At 45.2% G+C, this 18,009-nt stretch overlaps 1 protein-coding gene across 1 annotated transcript in view; it reads right to left on the bottom strand.

The window, feature by feature from the left end:
- MYO3B (myosin IIIB) overlaps positions 1–18,009 on the bottom strand; it is a 583,926-nt gene that overhangs the window by 162,346 nt on the left and 403,571 nt on the right. The window contains exons 27-28 of the mRNA XM_077447966.1: positions 13,060–13,222; positions 7,500–7,580 (exon numbers count right to left, since the gene is read on the bottom strand). Coding sequence (XP_077304092.1) covers positions 7,500–7,580; positions 13,060–13,222 — 244 coding nt within the window. The remainder of the gene's footprint in view (positions 1–7,499; positions 7,581–13,059; positions 13,223–18,009) is intronic.

Raw genomic sequence — 18,009 nt, 5'->3', positions numbered from 1 at the left:
TTCTAACAGTAATTAATAATATATTTAATGAACAACAAATGTCAGCATGCTTCAGCAGCCATCTTTCTGAAATTTCTAGCAAAACGTGTTTCATCCCTGTATACATCTTTCTGCACTGCATGAAACAAGCAGCGTTTTATACAAACATTCCTTTACAGGCACCCAACAAAAGCATTTCATTGCCTTTTAAGATTCTTCTCATATATTCTGCTCTGGGCACAACTCGAGCACTGCTTCCGTTATACACAAATCCATTTCCTTAACAAGAACGAGACACAGTAACATCCTAGTTCTCAGGCAATGAATGATAATATGTAAATGAAGTCTCCTGCTCAGTGACTCAAACACAGCGCAACATCTTCCCGAGAATGTTCCTGGAGCTGGTGGGAAATACGATGCAGAAAAACGTTGTGTATAACGCAAAAGTAGATGAACCGTAGCGGCTGTTCATCCAAACCATTGTGAAATAGCGAGATTGCTTACGTGCAACTTTATAATGTCAAATTTCACTGTAGTATTACATTTTGTGCCTATTTCAAAATCATTCCTTTTCAGGATAGAGCAGTCTCTACATCTCTCTGAATACTTATTAACCTGAAATTTTGTGAATTAAACTCAAGTTGGTAACATGCAATCTCACGAAAATGGACCGGCCAATCAAAATTAGATTTTTGTGAGCAGTGTGATTGATTGTCTGTTGGGGAACAAGGAGATGAAACCATATTTGAGATCTGAAATAGACAAGCAATGAAAAACAGGGACGTTTCTAGGAGCAAAGGACAGTTGGAAGATCAAAGGATAGTTGGAAACTATGGTATTTTGGACCAGTGCAGCATATTTAAGTTCCTGGGTACCAGGGTTTAAACAAAATGTTTACGTAAGTATAAAAATAAAACAGTTATGCACATTCCACTATTCTGGAACTTAAAGAGATTTGCAACTTTCAGTGGTCGAGAAGGTCTGAGATTACCACTGCTCAGAGTTGCTGGACCTTTTGGGGTCACCATTGAAAAAAAACATTCATTCTCAATGGGGTTCTGAGGCTAAAATGCACACCACACAGCTATGCAGGTTTGATGAATGTTGGGTTTCCATGGTTGGCCAGTGAAAGCCGAACAGCTCTCAGTCTGTTAAAGAACAACTCCAGCCATATTTTTTTTAAAGAGTAGGGAAAGATTAGAAACGTCGTCATTTTTTTAAAATTGCTGTTTCTGTAATCACTGGGTTGACATTTTCCTTTACTTTCTGCAAAGACAGGTGTGAGACAAATCTTCCTAAAGGGGGCCTTATGAACTACCTATTTCCTTACTTTTACCAAAGTATAAAAACAAGCTCTGGCTAGCAGTGCATTCAAGCAGTGAGACAAACAGTGGGGTTAATTTACTAAAGGTAAATAGACTGTGCACTTTGCAAAGTGCAGTTGCACTCTGCAGGTGCAGTTGCTCCAGAGCTTATTAAATGAGGTAAAGCTTTAATTTGCAAAGAATACCCAATCACATACAAGGAAAATAAAACAAAAAAATGCATTTTTTGCTTCCACGTGATTGGATGATGGAAGTCAGCAGAGCTTCTGCTCATTCACTAAGCTTTGGATCAACTGCTCTTGCAAAGTGTAACTGTATTTTGCAAAGTGCACAGTCTATTTGCCTTTAGTAAATCAACCCCACAGTGTCTACATGCATGCAGGCAGTCCATGCAGTGATGTCACGCTCTCCACCTCTTCCAATCAGAGAATGCTCTGCATTTATTCAGAAAATGCAAAGCATTCTCTGAATGGTCAGACTGATCACTTAAATGCAATACTAAAAACTGAACAGCAGTGCTAAAGTATGAGAAACTAAATTAAATTGGCTGTACGGCACAACAACCCTCCTGATATAACATAAGGTATGTAAATGATTACCATCCACATACCCATCTCCTAACAGCGCTCTGGGTTTTCATTCTCAATGCTCAGTTTATATGTGAAATTTGTAAGCCCTTGTACACACGGTCAGACATTTTGACGGAAAATGTGTTGTCAGATAATTAGACCGTGTGTGGGCTCCATCGGACTTTTTCCGTCGGAATGTCCGACCAACAAAGTTTGAGAGCTGGATATAAAATTTTCCAACAACATGATCCAATCGGACTTTGTCCGATTGTTTGTAGAGAATTCCGATCAGACAAAGTGCCACGCATGCTCAGATCAAAGTACGAGAGCAAAGCTATTGGCTACTAGGCTGAACGTGGTTCCATCGGAACGAATGAACGTCATCACATTCTGAACGATCGGATTTTCCGACAACTTTGTCCAACCGTGTGTATGCAACACCAGGACAAAATCCGTCTGAAAAAATTAGACGGATTTTGTGGTCGGAATTTCCGACCACAAAATTAGACGGATTTTATGGTCGGAATTTCCGACCATGTGTACAAGGGCTAAGTGCAATGTTTGAAGACATATTGCACTAGTTGTATCTTCCCTCTCCTATGAGTATACTACATCTTGACTGTATTCAGTGGAGAGTGGTGTATTGGAGTCATTAGCTCTGTGAGGGTAACTGCTTTGCTTCCAAACATGAGAGTGTGAGGCAACAAACTCTGGTGAGTCTACAACTGATGGGGACAGGTGTGTGATACACTCACAGTGTTGTGTGAAGATCTTATCACCCTTTGGAGGATCGTTCCTATGCACTTTGGCATCTTTTGCACTTTATTTTGGGACTTTTTTGTTGATATATGTACATTTTTTTTTTATATTATTATTTTACATTTCCACATCATTTTTTCCTTTGGTTCACAGTGGTATTTTTTTGACATCTATGGACAGACGCGGACTGGCCATAGGGCAGACCGGGCATTTGCCCGGTGGGCCGGGGGCCGCCGGGCTGCATGTCTGGGACATGCAGAGTCGGCCGCGGGTTCTGACATGCAGGAACAGTGTACTAACAGCGGCCGTTGATGTTCCGCCAGTGGTGTACTAAGTGGGGGCGGGCCGCCAGTGACAGGCTCTTTGAGAGCTGTAGTTGCTCTTTGCAGTGGGGGGTGGGTGCGTGCTAGCCTCGGAGCCCCACTCCAGTGACACACGTAGGCACATGGGGGGGGGGGGCGGAACCCGCAACGATTCCCCTTCTCTCTGGCACGGTGGAAGTGGCTCTGATCAGTCTCGGTTCGGCTGTCTCCCACAGCCGAGCAGAGTGAAGCCGCCTCCCCCTCCTCCTTTATGTCTACACAGGGGGAGGGGACTCGACATGCAGTCCTGTGCTGATCTCAGGACCTGAGACTCAGGTACATTATGGGTCTGAAGGGGAGGTCTGTAATGTAGTGGGGGGTTCTGTAATGTAGGGGGGTTCTGTAGTGTAAGGGGGTCTGTAATGTAGGGGGGGTCTGTATTGTAGGAGTTCTGTAGTGTGGGGGGTCTGTATTGTAGGGGGGAGTCTGTAATGTAGGGGGGGGGGTTCTGTAGTGTAGGGGGGCCTGTATTGTAGGGGGAGTCTGTAATGTAAGGGGGTTCTGTAGTGTAGGGGGGGTCTGTATTGTGGGGGGGTTCTGTAGTGTAGGGGGGCCTGTATTGTAGGGGGGTCTGTAATGTAGGGGGGTTCTGTAGTGTAGGGGGGTCTGTAATGTAGGGGGGTTCTGTATTGTAGGGGGTGTTCTGTAGTGTGGGGGGTCTGTAATGTAGGGGGGTTCTGTATTGTAGGGGTTCTGTAGTGTAGGGGGTCTGTAATGTAGGGGGTTCTGTAGTGTGGGGGGGTTCTGTATTGTAGGGGGTTCTGTATTGTAGGGGTTCTGTAGTGTAGGGGGGTCTGTAATGTAGGGGGGTTCTGTAGTGTGGGGGGGTTCTGTAGTGTGAGGGGGTTCTGTAGTGTAGGGGGTCTGTAATGTAGGGGGGGTTCTGTAGTGTGGGGGGTCTGTAATGTAGGGGGGTTCTGTATTGTAGGCGTTCTGTAGTGTATGGGGGTCTGTAATGTAGGGGGGTTCTGTAGTGTGGGGGGTTCTGTATTGTAGGGGGGTTCTGTAGTGTAGGGGGGTTCTGTAGTGTAAGGGGGTTCTGTATTGTAAGGGGGTCTGTAATGTAGGGGGTGTCTGTAATGTAGGGGGGTTCTGTAGTGTAGGGGGGTCTGTAGTGTAGGGGGGTTCTGTAGTGTAGGGGGGTTCTGTAGTGTAGGGGTGTTCTGTATTGTATGGGGTGTTCTGTATTGTACGGGGGTTGTGTATTGTAGGGGGGTTGTGTATTGTAGGGGGGGTCGTGTATGGTAGGGGGGTTCTGTAATGTAGGGGGGGTTCTGTAATGTAGGGGGGTTCTGTAATGTAGGGGGCTGTAGTGTAGGGGGGTCTGTAATGTAGGGGGGTCTGTATTGTAAGGGGCGTCCTGTAATGTAAGGGGGGTTCTGTAGTGTGGGGGGTTCTGTATTGTAGGGGGTTCTGTAGTGTAGGGGGGTTCTGTAGTGTAAGGGGGTCTGTATTGTAAGGGGGTCTGTATTGTAGGGGGGTTCTGTATTGTAAGGGGGTCTGTAATGTAAGGGGGTTCTGTATTGTAGGGCGGTCTGTAATGAAGGGGGTTCTACATTGTAGGGGGGTTCTGTATTGTAAGGGGGGTCTGTAATGCTGGGGGGTTCTGTAGTGAGAGGGGGTTCTGTATTGTAGGGAGGGGGTCCGCAACTGTAGAGAGGGCAGCTGCACTGTAGGGGGTCTGTGTAACATACAGGGGGTCCAGAACTGGAGGTTCAGGGTGCTGTGTAATGTAAAGGGGTCCATAGGTGCAGGGCGCTGTGTAATGTAAAGGGGTCCAGAGGCCACGCCCCCCCGGCTGCTCAGTCTAAAATGCCCGGGCCTATTTTTTGTCCCAGTCCGGGCCTGTCTATGGATGTTATGTTTTGTAATCAATTATCACGTTATTGAATATTTTGTTTCTCATACTTTAACGCTGCTGTTCACTTTTTAGTTGAGTGGGGAAAAAAAAGAAAGAGGAGGAAAGCCCGTGATCAACCGCTAGGATCAAGACAATACAATTTATTCAAGTGCAGAGTAAAAAAATGCATATATAAAACCATTAAAAAGTTCCTACGTTTTCATAAAAGCTGGGTTACAAAATCTACACATTAAAAGTAAAAAAATTAGACATGCGGACAAAACTGACGCGTTTTGGTGGAATTTCCCTCTTCATCAGAGCCTTGCAAAAAAGGAGAACAATCTGTATAGTGCAGGAGACCAACATGAAAGGACCAGCTAGATGGGAGGTATGTCATGTGGTAAGGGACCAGTTTTCCTATGCAGTTTTCCTATGCTGACCTGTATGGGGTACAGAGATGTGTATTTCTCTTTCTGTGTGGGTCTGTCAATAGTACCTGCATCCAAGAATTGTGAGGGTGCTGCACAGGGCTGTCTTTAATATTAATTGGACCCTGGGCAAAACTTTTCTAGGGGACCCCCCATGCAGTTTTGCTCTCCACCTGCTCTGAGACATACAACAAATAGCAGCTAGACTCGAAATCAGTTTACTGAATCAGATCAAGCAGCTATTGCGATTGGTTGCCAGAGGTTACAGAGTATCATTACCACTCACTGACTGGTTGCTAGAGGTTACAGCACACATTATGGCTCGCTCATTAGTTGCTAGCAGTTACGGCACATGATTTCTGCTTGTTCATTGGTTGCTAGAGATTACTGTGGATATGACCTCATGGGGGCATGCTATACATATTAATGCCACTGGCCGCCGCTATTTACATATGAATGCTGGTAATTTACTTGTAAACACATGGTCTGTAGGTGAGTCATCTGTACATAACAATAGGGCAGTGATGGGCAGCATTAGTTGCAGCACATCACACTGAGATATTGGGACACAGCACAGGACTAAAATCTTAAGGGACGAGGGAATTTAAACCAGGATAGTTGGCAAGTATGAGGCAGCTGTTTTGGGCCCCACAACAATGACAGGGCCCAGGGCAGCTGCCCCCTTTGCCCTGCCTTAAAAACGGCCCTGGTGATGCAGCCTGCATGCATCAGCGAAAATACAGAAGGCAGATGCTTCTAAAAATGACTGAAGAGCCTCTTGGCAGAGAGTACCTTCAGCTTAGGGAAAGTTTTCAGAGTTTCCAAATGTCTTCACCCTAAGAGACATCAGCCTGAGATGTGCGTTGGGATGTGGACAGGTCTAGAGCGTAGGAAAACTGATCACTCACCATGTGACATACCTCCCAACTAGCTGGTCCTCTCATGTTGGTCTACTGCACTATACAGATTGTTCTCCTTTTTTGAGGGTTACAACTGCCCTCAATGCGCCACAATAGCGCAGTTTTGCCGGCGGTATAGCCACACTGCCCCATTGATTTCAATGGGGAGCAGCGGTGGACGAGCAGTAAACACAACGCTCCTTCACTGCTCTAAAGAAGCTGCTGGCAGGACTTTTCCGCTCCAGTGTGAAAGCAACTGTTTGAGGGTGGATTGCAGGCACTATTTTTAACGCTATATCGCCTGCAAAACGCCCTCGGTGTGAAAGGGGTCTTATCAATTGTTTTTTTCAGGCATAATCTAAGCATTTTTTGGAGCCTGTAAGAAATGGTTCCTAGTGTTTTCCATTGGCTACAACAAAAATACCTGAAGTTTGATCACACATGTGAAATGCTTGAAGTACATTCTTAAAATGTTTGTACATGCACACAAAAATGCTCAAATACAGACGCCTGAAAATGTCTGAAAATTGCTCCGCTCAGGCGTGAATCCAGCCTAATGCCTTGTACACATGGTCAGATCTTCCGACGGAAAATATTCGATGGGAGCCTTTTGTCGGAAATTTCGACCGTGTGTAGGCTCCATTGGACAGTTTCCATCGGAATTTCCGTCGCTCAAAATTTGAGATCTGGTTCTCAAATTTTCCGACAACAAAATCCGTTCGCGCAAATTCTGATTGTGTGTACACAAAATGGCACACATGCTCGGAATCAAGCAGAAGAGCAGCACTGGCTATTGAACTTAATTTTTCCTGGCTCATCGTACTTGTTGTACATCACCGCGTTCTTGAAATTCGGAATTTCCGACAAATTTTGTATGACCGTGTATATGCAAGACAAGTTTGAGCCAACATCCGTTGGAAAAGAAACATGGTATTTTGTTATCGGAATGTCCGATCGTGTGTACGCGGCATAAGTCTGGCGGGGGGGGGGGGGGTGAACTTTCTTGAGACACCTTGCCCCGACTGAGCAAACTAACAGTATCTCTTCAGGGGAACACTTTCCATTGATATTTTAATGGGGCATTTCTTTTAAAACAATAATCATCATACACCAAGTGAGCATTGTACTTGGGAACTGTTCAATTCTACGACTAGGAGAATAAGAAACAAACGGCTGGATTGCTGACATGTACTGGGCATTCGATTTTCACTGCATGACAAGTTTAATTTTGTTTAACACAGAGGCTAGATTAGGTGGAGGACTTACTTAATTAGCTGCAGGAAATCTCACATAACCCTGGAATAACAATGTGCAGCATTTAATGACTATTTCTGTTACCTGCTTGAATAACAGTCGCCGCTCCGTTTCTTCTGCCTTTTATTTCCTGGAATTTTTTCCGAGTATCATATCCTTTCCATGCTGGAAGATCATAGAAGTACATGATATTCTAATGATATACTCTTGCAGTAATGAAAACAACATAGTTCATAAAAGAGAATCTTCACCCAATAAAACAACTTTTTTTGCACCTGGCTTGCCCATGTGTATCAAATCGCCCACATGTTCTCAGATGTGGCGCAAGTCTCTTCTGAGTTCAGATGGCTGAGAGAGTCCTTCAGCACATCTACTCATGTACCATATTTTTTAAGGTAGCACCACGAGGGGGGGGGGGGGGGGGGTGCGGAGATGAAGATCTTCTTTAAAAAGAGCGTTTTGATTAATACACTATAACAACGAGGTCATCCCAGGGATGGTCATACTGTATAAGTCCTGTGCAGCCAAAGTAAAGCCTGGTACACATGGTAAATTTTCTTTCATGCAGCCCAGCGTGCTTAAGGAAAAAACTGAGCAGGTCATGAGGAGGTCTCTGTACTAACTATTCAATGTTGGTTCAGCAATCTCCCCACTGTACTATTGTGTTCTGTCCACCCCAGCGAGAACCCACCAGTCAGCGCCCGCAGCCATTGGCTGCGGTGATCAGATGCCGATCGGCTGCTGGTTTTCCAGCATGCTCGTTTGACAGAAGCATGTCGTGAATCAGTTTCTGTCCAACAAGGACCTGTACACACGTCAAATGTCAGTCGGTATCTACTGCACCAGCTCATTTTGGCTGATATTCGGCCCATGTGTATGGGGATTACCAGAAAGGGGGTCTAAAAGGAAAATAGAGGAGGGTAACCAGACCTATCCAGTTTCAGGGGACAGTCCCTGATTTTAGGTGACTGTTCTGAGGGATTTTTTCCAGCTTTAATAAAGATTTCTCTGGCCTGGGCAGCTGCAAGGTAATTCATCTTAGCAGCAATTCATTGGCCTTGAGCAGGAGGAAGGAGAGGAGGAGTGTGTCGGCTCCCTGCTGTCTGTGGGCTTATTGTTGATGTCACCTGCCAACATCATGTGGTCTACCCAGTTCCTCCCCTCTCTGCTTGTTTAGACTTTGTTTTGCGGGAGATCTCCCCCTGTTAGCAAGTTGGCCACATCCTACATTTGGTGTAACACGCTTCATGTCCCGCTATTATACCCAACCCTGCCTCACCCACAATAAAAGTGGCCATGGTCATAGTTTGTCTAGGGATTTCACTTGAAAATATGGTCAGCTTAAAAGAGTTAATAACAAAGAGATTCCTTCAGGCATATATATGAAGTGATTCACTGGTACATGTGCTGACACATTCACAAGCTGATGAAAAAAATTCTGACATTCAACAACATCTGTTATTCAATGGTAAAATGTGGTTTCTCTAAAATGTACCCTATTTATAGAGGAGTAAATGTTACATTCCCTGCACATTTACAATACAAGTACTGAATACTTTGTAAAATAATATTTGACAGCAATGGAAATGCATACGGTAGTTCCCAACTGTCCCTGATTTCGAGGGACTGTCCCTGATTTCGAGGGACTGTCCCCGATTTGGAACAAAGCCTCTTTCCTCCTCATGTGTCCCGCATTCTGGTCTGATCTTTATAGTTGTATATAAAATACAATATTTATCTTTCAAAAAAGTGTTCCCCAGGGCTAAACCTTTCATCCAAATTCAAAATTTCTGCATTTGTAAATATAAAAAGCCAATATAAAGAAATAGTAGTGGTAAAAAAAAATCACTTGTGGGTTTAACTAATATTTTTTTGTATAATTCTCCTTTAAGGGGACGTGGCAGGGGGGTGTCCTATGTCTACATATTTTTGCTAATTAGTGCCCCTCGTTTGGGAGGTATGGAAATGCAGTGTGTTTGTCACTAACATAATTATGATACAAATGGGAGCTGCCTCTAACAAGGCTAGCTGGATACTAATGACATTAGGGGAGCAAACTTACATACCACTCACTTGCCTTCTTAGGGGATAAGTTGGGGGCTGACAACTAGTGTTGCAACTAACGATTATTTTCATAATCAATTAGTTGTCCGATTATTATTAGATTAATCGATTAATCGAATAAAAACCTAAAATAAAAATCCATGTATAATTTCGTTGATATGAGTTAAAAAATTGTATTTACACATATCTACAGTCTATATATGGGGTCTTCAAAAAGTTTATGCACTTTTTTATAATTGAGTTTAACCACTTAAGGACCGCCTCCTGCACATATACGTCAGCAGAATGGCACGGCTGGGAACAAGCACGTACCGGTACGTTGCTCTTTAAGTGCCCAGCCGTGGGTCGGGAGCGCGCCGCCCAACCCGGTCCTGAGCTCCGTGGCCGCAGGACCAGCGGACCCGATCACCGCTGGTATCCCGCGATTGGGTCATAGAGCTGAAGAACAAGGAGAGGTCTGTGTAAACAAACATCGCCCCGTGCTTCCTAGTGTGGCTGTCACCGATCGTCTGTTCCCTTTTATAGGGCCACGCCGCCTACAATAAAAAAAACACATAACGTCATACATAACCCTACACTGCCCCCTAGTGGTTAACTCCTTCACTGCCATTGTCATTTACACAGGAATCAGTGCATTTAAATAGCACTGATTGCTGTATAAATGACAATGGTCCCAAAAATGTGTCAAAAATGTCTGATGTGGCCACCATAATGTCGCAGTCACAATAAAAATTGCAGATCACCGCCATTACTAGTAAAACAAACAAAAAATTTACAAAAATGCCATAAAACTATCCCCTGTTTTTTAAACGCTAACTTTTGCACAAACCAATCAATAATCGCTAATTGCAATTTTTTTTTACCAAAAATATGTAGAAGAATACGTATCGGCCTAAACTGAGGAAATAAATGATTTTTTATTTATTTTTTTGCGGATATTTATTATAGCAAAAAGTAAAAAATATTGCATTTTTTTCAAAATTGTCGCTCTATTTTTGTTTATAACACAAAAAATAAAAACCACAGAGGTGATCAAATACCACAATAAGAAAGCTCTATTTGTGGGAAAAAAAGACACCAATTTTGTTTGGGAGCTACGTCGCATGACCGCGCCATTGTCAGTTAAAGCAACGCAGTGCTGAATCGCAAAAAGGGGCTTGGTCCTTTGGCTGCAAATTGGTCCAGGGCTTACGTGGTTAACCACTTGCTTACTGGGCACTTAAACCCCCCTCAGTCCCAGACCAATTTTCAGCTTTCAGCGCTGATGCACTTTGAATGACAATTGCGCGGGCATACAACACTGTACCCAAATGAAATTTTTATCATTTTTTTCCCACAAATAGAGCTTTCTTTTGGTGGTATTTAGTTACAGCTTGGAGTTTTATTTTTTGCTAAACAAAAAAAAAAATCATGTTTTAATAATTTGTTATAAAATTTTGCAAACGGGTCATTTTTCTCCTTCATTGAAGTGCGCTGATTAGGCGGCACTGATAGGCTGCACTGGTGGGCACTGATGGGCTGCATTGGTGGGCACTGATGGGCTGCACTGGTGGGCACTGATGGGCTGCACTGGTGGGCACTGATAGGCATAGTTAAGGCGGCACTAATAGGCACAGATAAGGCGGCACCGATGGGCACAGATAAGGCGGCACTGATGGGCAAAGATGGGCACAGATAAGATGGCACGGATGGGTGGCACGGATGGGTGGCACAGATGGGTGGCACGGATGGGTACGGATGGACACCACTGATAGATAGGACTGATGGGCACTGATAGGTGGCACTGATAGGTGGCTCTGATAGGTGTCACTGCTGGGCACTGATGGGCGGCACTGCTGGGCACTGATGGGCGGCACTGCTGGGCACTGATGGGCGGCACTGGGGTGCAGCACCTTTGAGGCAGATTGTGGGCACTGCTGGGTGGCACTGTGGGTGGCACTGCTGGGTGGCACTGTGGGTGGCACTGCTGGGTGGCACTATGGGCACTGCTGGGTGGCACTGACGGGGGGCACTTACTTTTATTAAGTGGGGCACTGCAGGGGGCAGGTGGGCACTGTCAGGGGGCAGGTGGTCGCTAGCAGGGCTGCCCGTGATCGGGACTGATGTCCCGATCACGGCCGCCCGTGATCGGCTTTTTTTTTTCTCCTCGCGCTGTCAGCGCGAGGAGGAATAATAGCCGATTACCGGCTTCGTTATATCACATGATCAGCTGTCATTGGCTGACAGCTGATCACGTGATAAGGGGTCGGGATCGACCCCTTGCACGGATCGGTGATCAGGCGAGTCTCGTGGACTCGCCGATCACAGAGCGCGCCGCGCGCGCCCCTCAGGGGGCGCGCAGGGCGCTCGTACACGGGACGACGTCAATAGACGTAGTCCCGGAAAAGGAGATCCGCGCTGTAGCCGTCAATTGACTATAGCGCGGATCTCAAGTGGTTAAATAAAAGTTTGGAAAGTTTTTGAAGAAATATATATAAAAAAAATGAAAAATTGCCACCATAGCCCTGCACACCTGCGCCAACGCAAATGCAAGCGCAGGGTATGCCCGCACATGTAAACCGTGGTCACACCACACATGTGACATATGGCTGTGAACATCAGAGGGAGAACTAAAGAACTAGTGTGGAAGGTGCTTTTACTAGAGGAAGGCACTGATCCATGTTCCTGCTTTGCAGGAACACAGGATCAATGCCTTCCCTACTGACAGAACAGGATTTGCCTTGTTTACATAGGCAGATCATTGTTCTGGCTCTCTGCCTAATGATCATTAGATGCTGGCACACATCGAGTCCGTGATACCTGCAAATTAGCTCCCGTTGTGCCTAATCAAAGCGGGAGCGGGTCGCCAGACCCAGAAGTGTTGGATCACGTACTAGGTGTGTGATCCGGTGCAGAGCGGCACAAACCATATGGGACAAACCATTTACAAATATAAGCCCTTGTACACATGGTCGGAAATTCCGACCACAAAATCCGTCAGATTTTTTTCCGACGGATTTTGTCCGAAACCGGTGTTGCATACACACGGTCGGACAAAGTTGTCGGAAAATCCGATCGTTCGGAACGTGATGACGTTCGTATGTAACGACGGGACTATGTTCAGGTTAGTAGCCAATAGCTTTGGTCTCATAATTTGATCTGAGCATGCATGGCACTTTGTTCGATCGGAATTCTCTACAAACGATCGGACAATGTCCGATCGGATCATGTTGTCAGAAAATTTTATATCCAGCTCTCAAACTTTGTTGGTCAGACATTCCGACGGAAAAAGTCTGATGTAGCCCACACACAGTGGGATTATCTGACAACGCGGTCCGATCGCACATTTTCTGTCGGAAAGTCCGACCGTGTGTACAAGGGCTAACACTTCTGGGGTGCTTACATTGGTCGGCCTTTATTCATACCAATTAGCATCACTTCTATACTGATACCAGCTTACATACCCTTCAGGGTTGGAGGGGCAGAGGATGCTTTGAGAGGATTTTCTCATCCATTTTCCAGATGGAGAAGTGAGAAGCAAAGTAGAAAATATAGAACATAAACAAATAGTAGCCAGGAGGTGTAACAGTGTAATATTTACCAGCTTGAATGCAGGTAGCACTCTTATTCCTTTTCTCTTTAACTTTCTTGTATCTCCTTGCTCCGAGCCATCCTTTGGTATAGGCTTGCATCACCACTACTCGTCCAATGACTTCTCTCAGGAGGAGATTTAACTGTTCTACATGATAATACTTCAAGAACACCTTCAACAGAAAGAAATGCTGTGAAACACAACTCCAAATCTTTGGTTTTCATAAAACAGCCACAGATACAGTATACAAACTACAATCATTGTAGTAGCCAGAGCTACTACAGTGATCACTGCTATCTTCCCGGTCATGCCGAGCGGCTGTGCCACTACATACTGACCACAGGTGGTCACTTGGTTCGCACAGAAAACAATTGATTTTCTGATTGGAGGAATTATAGACTGTGATATCAGCATGCTGCCTCTCCGCCTGGTCCAAGCTCAATCAATGTAACTGTGCAATTGAGATCCTGCCTGGAGTTAATTATGTGCTTATTAACCTCTTACAGTTACAGTATACATTTACGATTGACGTTTATTCATTTATTTTATTTTTGTATTGGCAGTTCACTCTTAAATCCAACATTAAAACTGAAAGGGCAGTCAAAGTAAGTATGATTCAAGCCTTTTTGCATGTCAAGCAATATGTAAATTTTATAATTATTGAGGACAGTGACTGATCAACTGTGGTAACTCTGAACAATAAAGTAGACAGCAGGTTGTCTTCAATACTTAGAAGAACTATAGGCAACCCTTTGTTTTTTAATTTTTGATAGAGCAAGGCAGGGTTATAACCCCTGTCAGATTTTTTTTCGCCATCTGTGTATCATTGCAGAAGTATCCCTTCACTTCCTGTCCCATAGCCAAACAGGATGTGAGAGGAAATCCCTACATATTCTGGAATGGACTGACATATTTTGAAGCAGAAGCAACATATCTAGTTTATAAAAAAAAATTACTGGCTGACTGCTTTTAACCAACAAAAGGCAAAACTATATATTTTTTTGTAGTTTTAGATAAATTCCTCACCATGTATCCCAGGCTACACTTGCATATCTGTGAGCCCGGGACCGACATAGAGAATGCCACAGGGTAGAGTGGAGGGAGCAGAGTGAACACCCGTCTGATCTCCTTCTCTCCTTGTTGCTGACCCGGAAAGCAACATTTTTTACGTCCCTTTCAGGTCCACCCGTCAGTGTCCCTGGGAAGCATGGCCGGGAAAGAATATATTGCAATGCGGTCTGCATTGAATTACATTCAGTGAGCCACTTAATGTGGATGAAAGGGAGAGATAGACCAACAATATTGTGTCCGACTCTATCCTTCTCTTTAAATTTAGCTACATATAAATTTAAATCCCCACACACCCCATTAGCCCCATTGTTTAATATTCCTTCATTCACCCCCGGTCTCCACCCCCATGAATTTTCAAGGTGGACTAGCAAAGGTCTACTATGAATAACGGACTTCTGTGACCATAGAGGTGCTCTGTCGAAAACAGGTCCTCGCACTTCGGATCTAACTACATCCACCCCAATGGAAAATTTTTGTAGGACCCTCGACAGACACACTGGTCACATATCGCAGATTTATAGAATTTTAACCCCGACTTTTCAAAAACTGTTTTGAGTGCAAATGGAGCAAAATGACACAATGTGCGTCCAGATCATATATCAACATCTCATTGATAGAGGCAAACTATAAAGTTTTGATGAGGTGGTATATGGTCCCAGCGAGGGTAGAAACCTTTGTCCCGGGGCCTCCACACAGTGATTCAGGGGATGTACTATAGATGGCACCATGTTTCATTCATGGTGGACATGCCCAAAAGTGCGAAGGTTCTGGATACGCACATACAATTTCATATATTCACTGACTCAAGTGAATCTCACTAAGTCGCCCCTACAGGCACTGTTGGGACGTCCAGTGGAGGCGACATCGAAACACATGAAGCGACTCATCGCTTTCATATTTGTTGCAGCAAAAATAGAAATTGCCAAATCTTGGAAATCCCCAACGATCCCTTTTCACTTGATAAAATCTAAACTGTCATGGATAATGGTGAACGAACGCCTCTCAGCAATTTTAAACAATAAGATAGCTTTGTTTGACAAAATATAGGACCCTTGGATCAACTACCTCTCAGCTACATAATGAGATGGGAGTGGCTCGGGAGTACTTCTTTCCAGGGCCAGAGTGCACCCCCCTCCACTATCCTCTACTCTTCTTTCTATCTTTCTCTTCCTATTTTTCTCTTTTCTTTCAACCGGAATTGGCCTCTAAGTGCCCATGGACCAATTCAGGCCCCTGGGCCCACTCAGAAGTTGGTTACACCTAGCAGAGATGACAAAGGGAGATGGAGCTTCCCCCCACGGTTCCCAGGGCTACATATTAAAGCACACTTGTGCACCCTCTAGAGGAAGTTCCTTCTTTTTGTTTTCTATATTTGGTTTAATTTTTTCCGGTTTAGGGCTGACCTTACTATATAAACCTAAAATAAGGACAAGGATACACAAAACCTCACATAAATACAAGGTCATTTTTGATGTAACCGACTCATAACCGATTTGTCACCTGTACCACTACTTCGTACTAAGATGGTAATTGTCAATTTTGCACTTGTTAAAAATTTTCTGAATAAAAACATTGGAAAATAATTACATTCAGTGGAGCACAGAGGAGACATCCAGGGTATTTTAGACCCTGGATGTCTTGTTAAAAAGAACCTGTCACCAACATTTTTTGTCCCCTATGTAATGAAAAACAAAAAGTTCAGTAAAAGAAAAAAACATATCTGAACATGATCCAGAAACCCCACCCTCTTCTTTTGGCCAAAGTTATTTTAAAATGTTCTGTTTCATGGTCAGCAGGTCTTCTGGCTTGTTATCAGCGCTCAGTTCAAAAGCCTGCATCTCTGAGTGTATGGGGGTGCATTACTGTATATGGAATGGCAGCTTGCATATCTGTAAAGGCACCCTTAATGGACAGGTATATCCAGATTTTAGAGCAGCATATGCTCCCATCCAGATACTGCATATATGACAACAGCATGGCATTGTAGTAGAAAAGTCCAGATGTTTAACTGGCCTGCCTGCAGTCCAGACCTTTCACCAACTGAGAACATTTGGTGCATCTTGAAACGAAGACCCAGGACTGTTGAACAGTTAGGCTACCCATACATTATACAATCTTCTTGTACAATTTCCTTTAGATTCGCAAAAACCATACAATATGAGGTCAAACCTAAACACTTTCAATTTGTATGTAATCAGGTAGGCCCTTGCACTATATAGTGGAAGGTAAATCTAAAGGAATTTGAATAAGAATTTTTACATTTAACATTGTATAATGTATGGCCAGCCTATATCAGGCAAGAATGAGACAAAATTCCTCTCCCAAAACTCCAGCAACTGGTCTCCTCAGTTCCCAGATGATTACAGAGTATTAAAAGTATTAAAAAAGAGGGGATGCTACATCATGGTAAACATGGCCCTTTCCCAACTTTTTTGAGACATGTTGCTGTCATCAGTTTTAAAGAGGAAGTAAACCCTGATGGGTTAACTTCCTCTTTGATTCCCTGCAAAGGTAAAGCATAATGGACTACTGTGCATCACATAGTAGTTCATTATGTGTCACTAATGCCGCGTACACAGGTAGCAGACTATCCGGCGGACTTAGTCTGGCGGACTTTCCGCCGGACTGTCCGCCGGACTTTCCGAACGAGCTACTTGCCCACACACGGCACTTTTTCAGCGGACTAACAGGGCGTACTAAGTAAGCCGGACTATCCACCGTACTTTTGAAATGAACGGACTCGCCACACAAGAGGAGGAAAGTCCGCTCATTTTGAGTGCGTCTCCAGGTAGCCGGGGCCAGCAAAGGAGGTGTCGCTGGCCCCGTCACCTGGTATGAACTTAAAGGGGAACCCCTACGCCGAAAAATGGGCACAGGGGTCCTCCCTAGGTCCATATCAGACCCTTATCCGAGCACGCTACCCGGCCGGCCAGGAAAGGGGGTGGGGACGAGCGAGCGCCCCCCTCCTGAGCCGTACCAGGCCGCGTGCCCTCAACATGGGGGGTGCCTTGGGGAAGGGGGGGCCGCGCGGCCCCCCCACCCCAAAGCACCTTGCCCCATGTTGATGAGGACAAGGGCCTCTTCCCGACAACCCTGGCCATGTACCCCTACCCATTCACCTGTGAAAAAAAGTAAAAAAAAAACACAACACACAAGGGTTAAAATAGTGCACAGCTCCGGGGGTCTTCTTCCGTCTTCGGGGGTCTTCTCGCCGGACTCCTCCGCTATATTCTGCTAGCTCTTTTACTAGTGCAGGAGCCCGGCTTACTTCTTCGCCGCCGCCCTCTTCTTCCGACTTTGGGGGTCTTGTCCCCCCTCTTCGGTTCTTCTTGTCGGGCTACCGCGCCTTCTTCTAGCTCTTTTACAAGCGGTGGCCCGGTCTTCTGTCGCCACTGTCTTCTGGTCTTCTGTTCTTCTCTTCTTCTGTTCTTCTCTTCTGGAGATGTTGCCTCGTCGCTCTCTCCAGTCACAATGACAGGGACACGGCATGCGGCGACTTATATAGGGACATCCCGGCCCCCCCTTCCCCAAGGCACCCCCCCATGTTGAGGGCACGCGGCCTAGTACGGCTCAGGGGGGGGCGCTCGCTTGTCCCCACCCCCTTTCCTGGCCGACCGGGTAGCATGCTCGGATAAGGGTCTGATATGGACCTAGGGGGGACCCCCACAACGATTTTTCAGCGTAGGGATTCCCCTTTAAGTCCATACCAGGTGACGGGGGCAGCGATGCCTCCTTTGCTGGCCCCGGCTACCTGGAGACGCACTCAAAATAAGCAGACTTTTCTCTGGGTGGGAAAAGTCCATTCATTTTAAAAGTACAGCGGACTGGCACACACACGGCCGAATTGTCCGCCGAAATGCGAGTCCGGCGGACAGATTGGAGTGCAAA

Source organism: Lithobates pipiens, unplaced genomic scaffold (assembly GCF_037356315.1).
Source record: "Lithobates pipiens isolate NorthernLeopardFrog02 unplaced genomic scaffold, aLitPip1_a1.2 Scaffold_22, whole genome shotgun sequence".
In the NCBI taxonomy this organism is placed as follows: Eukaryota; Metazoa; Chordata; class Amphibia; order Anura; family Ranidae; genus Lithobates; species Lithobates pipiens.
The sequence above is the reverse complement of the archived record's forward strand: the minus strand, read 5'-3'. Positions and strand labels throughout refer to the sequence as shown.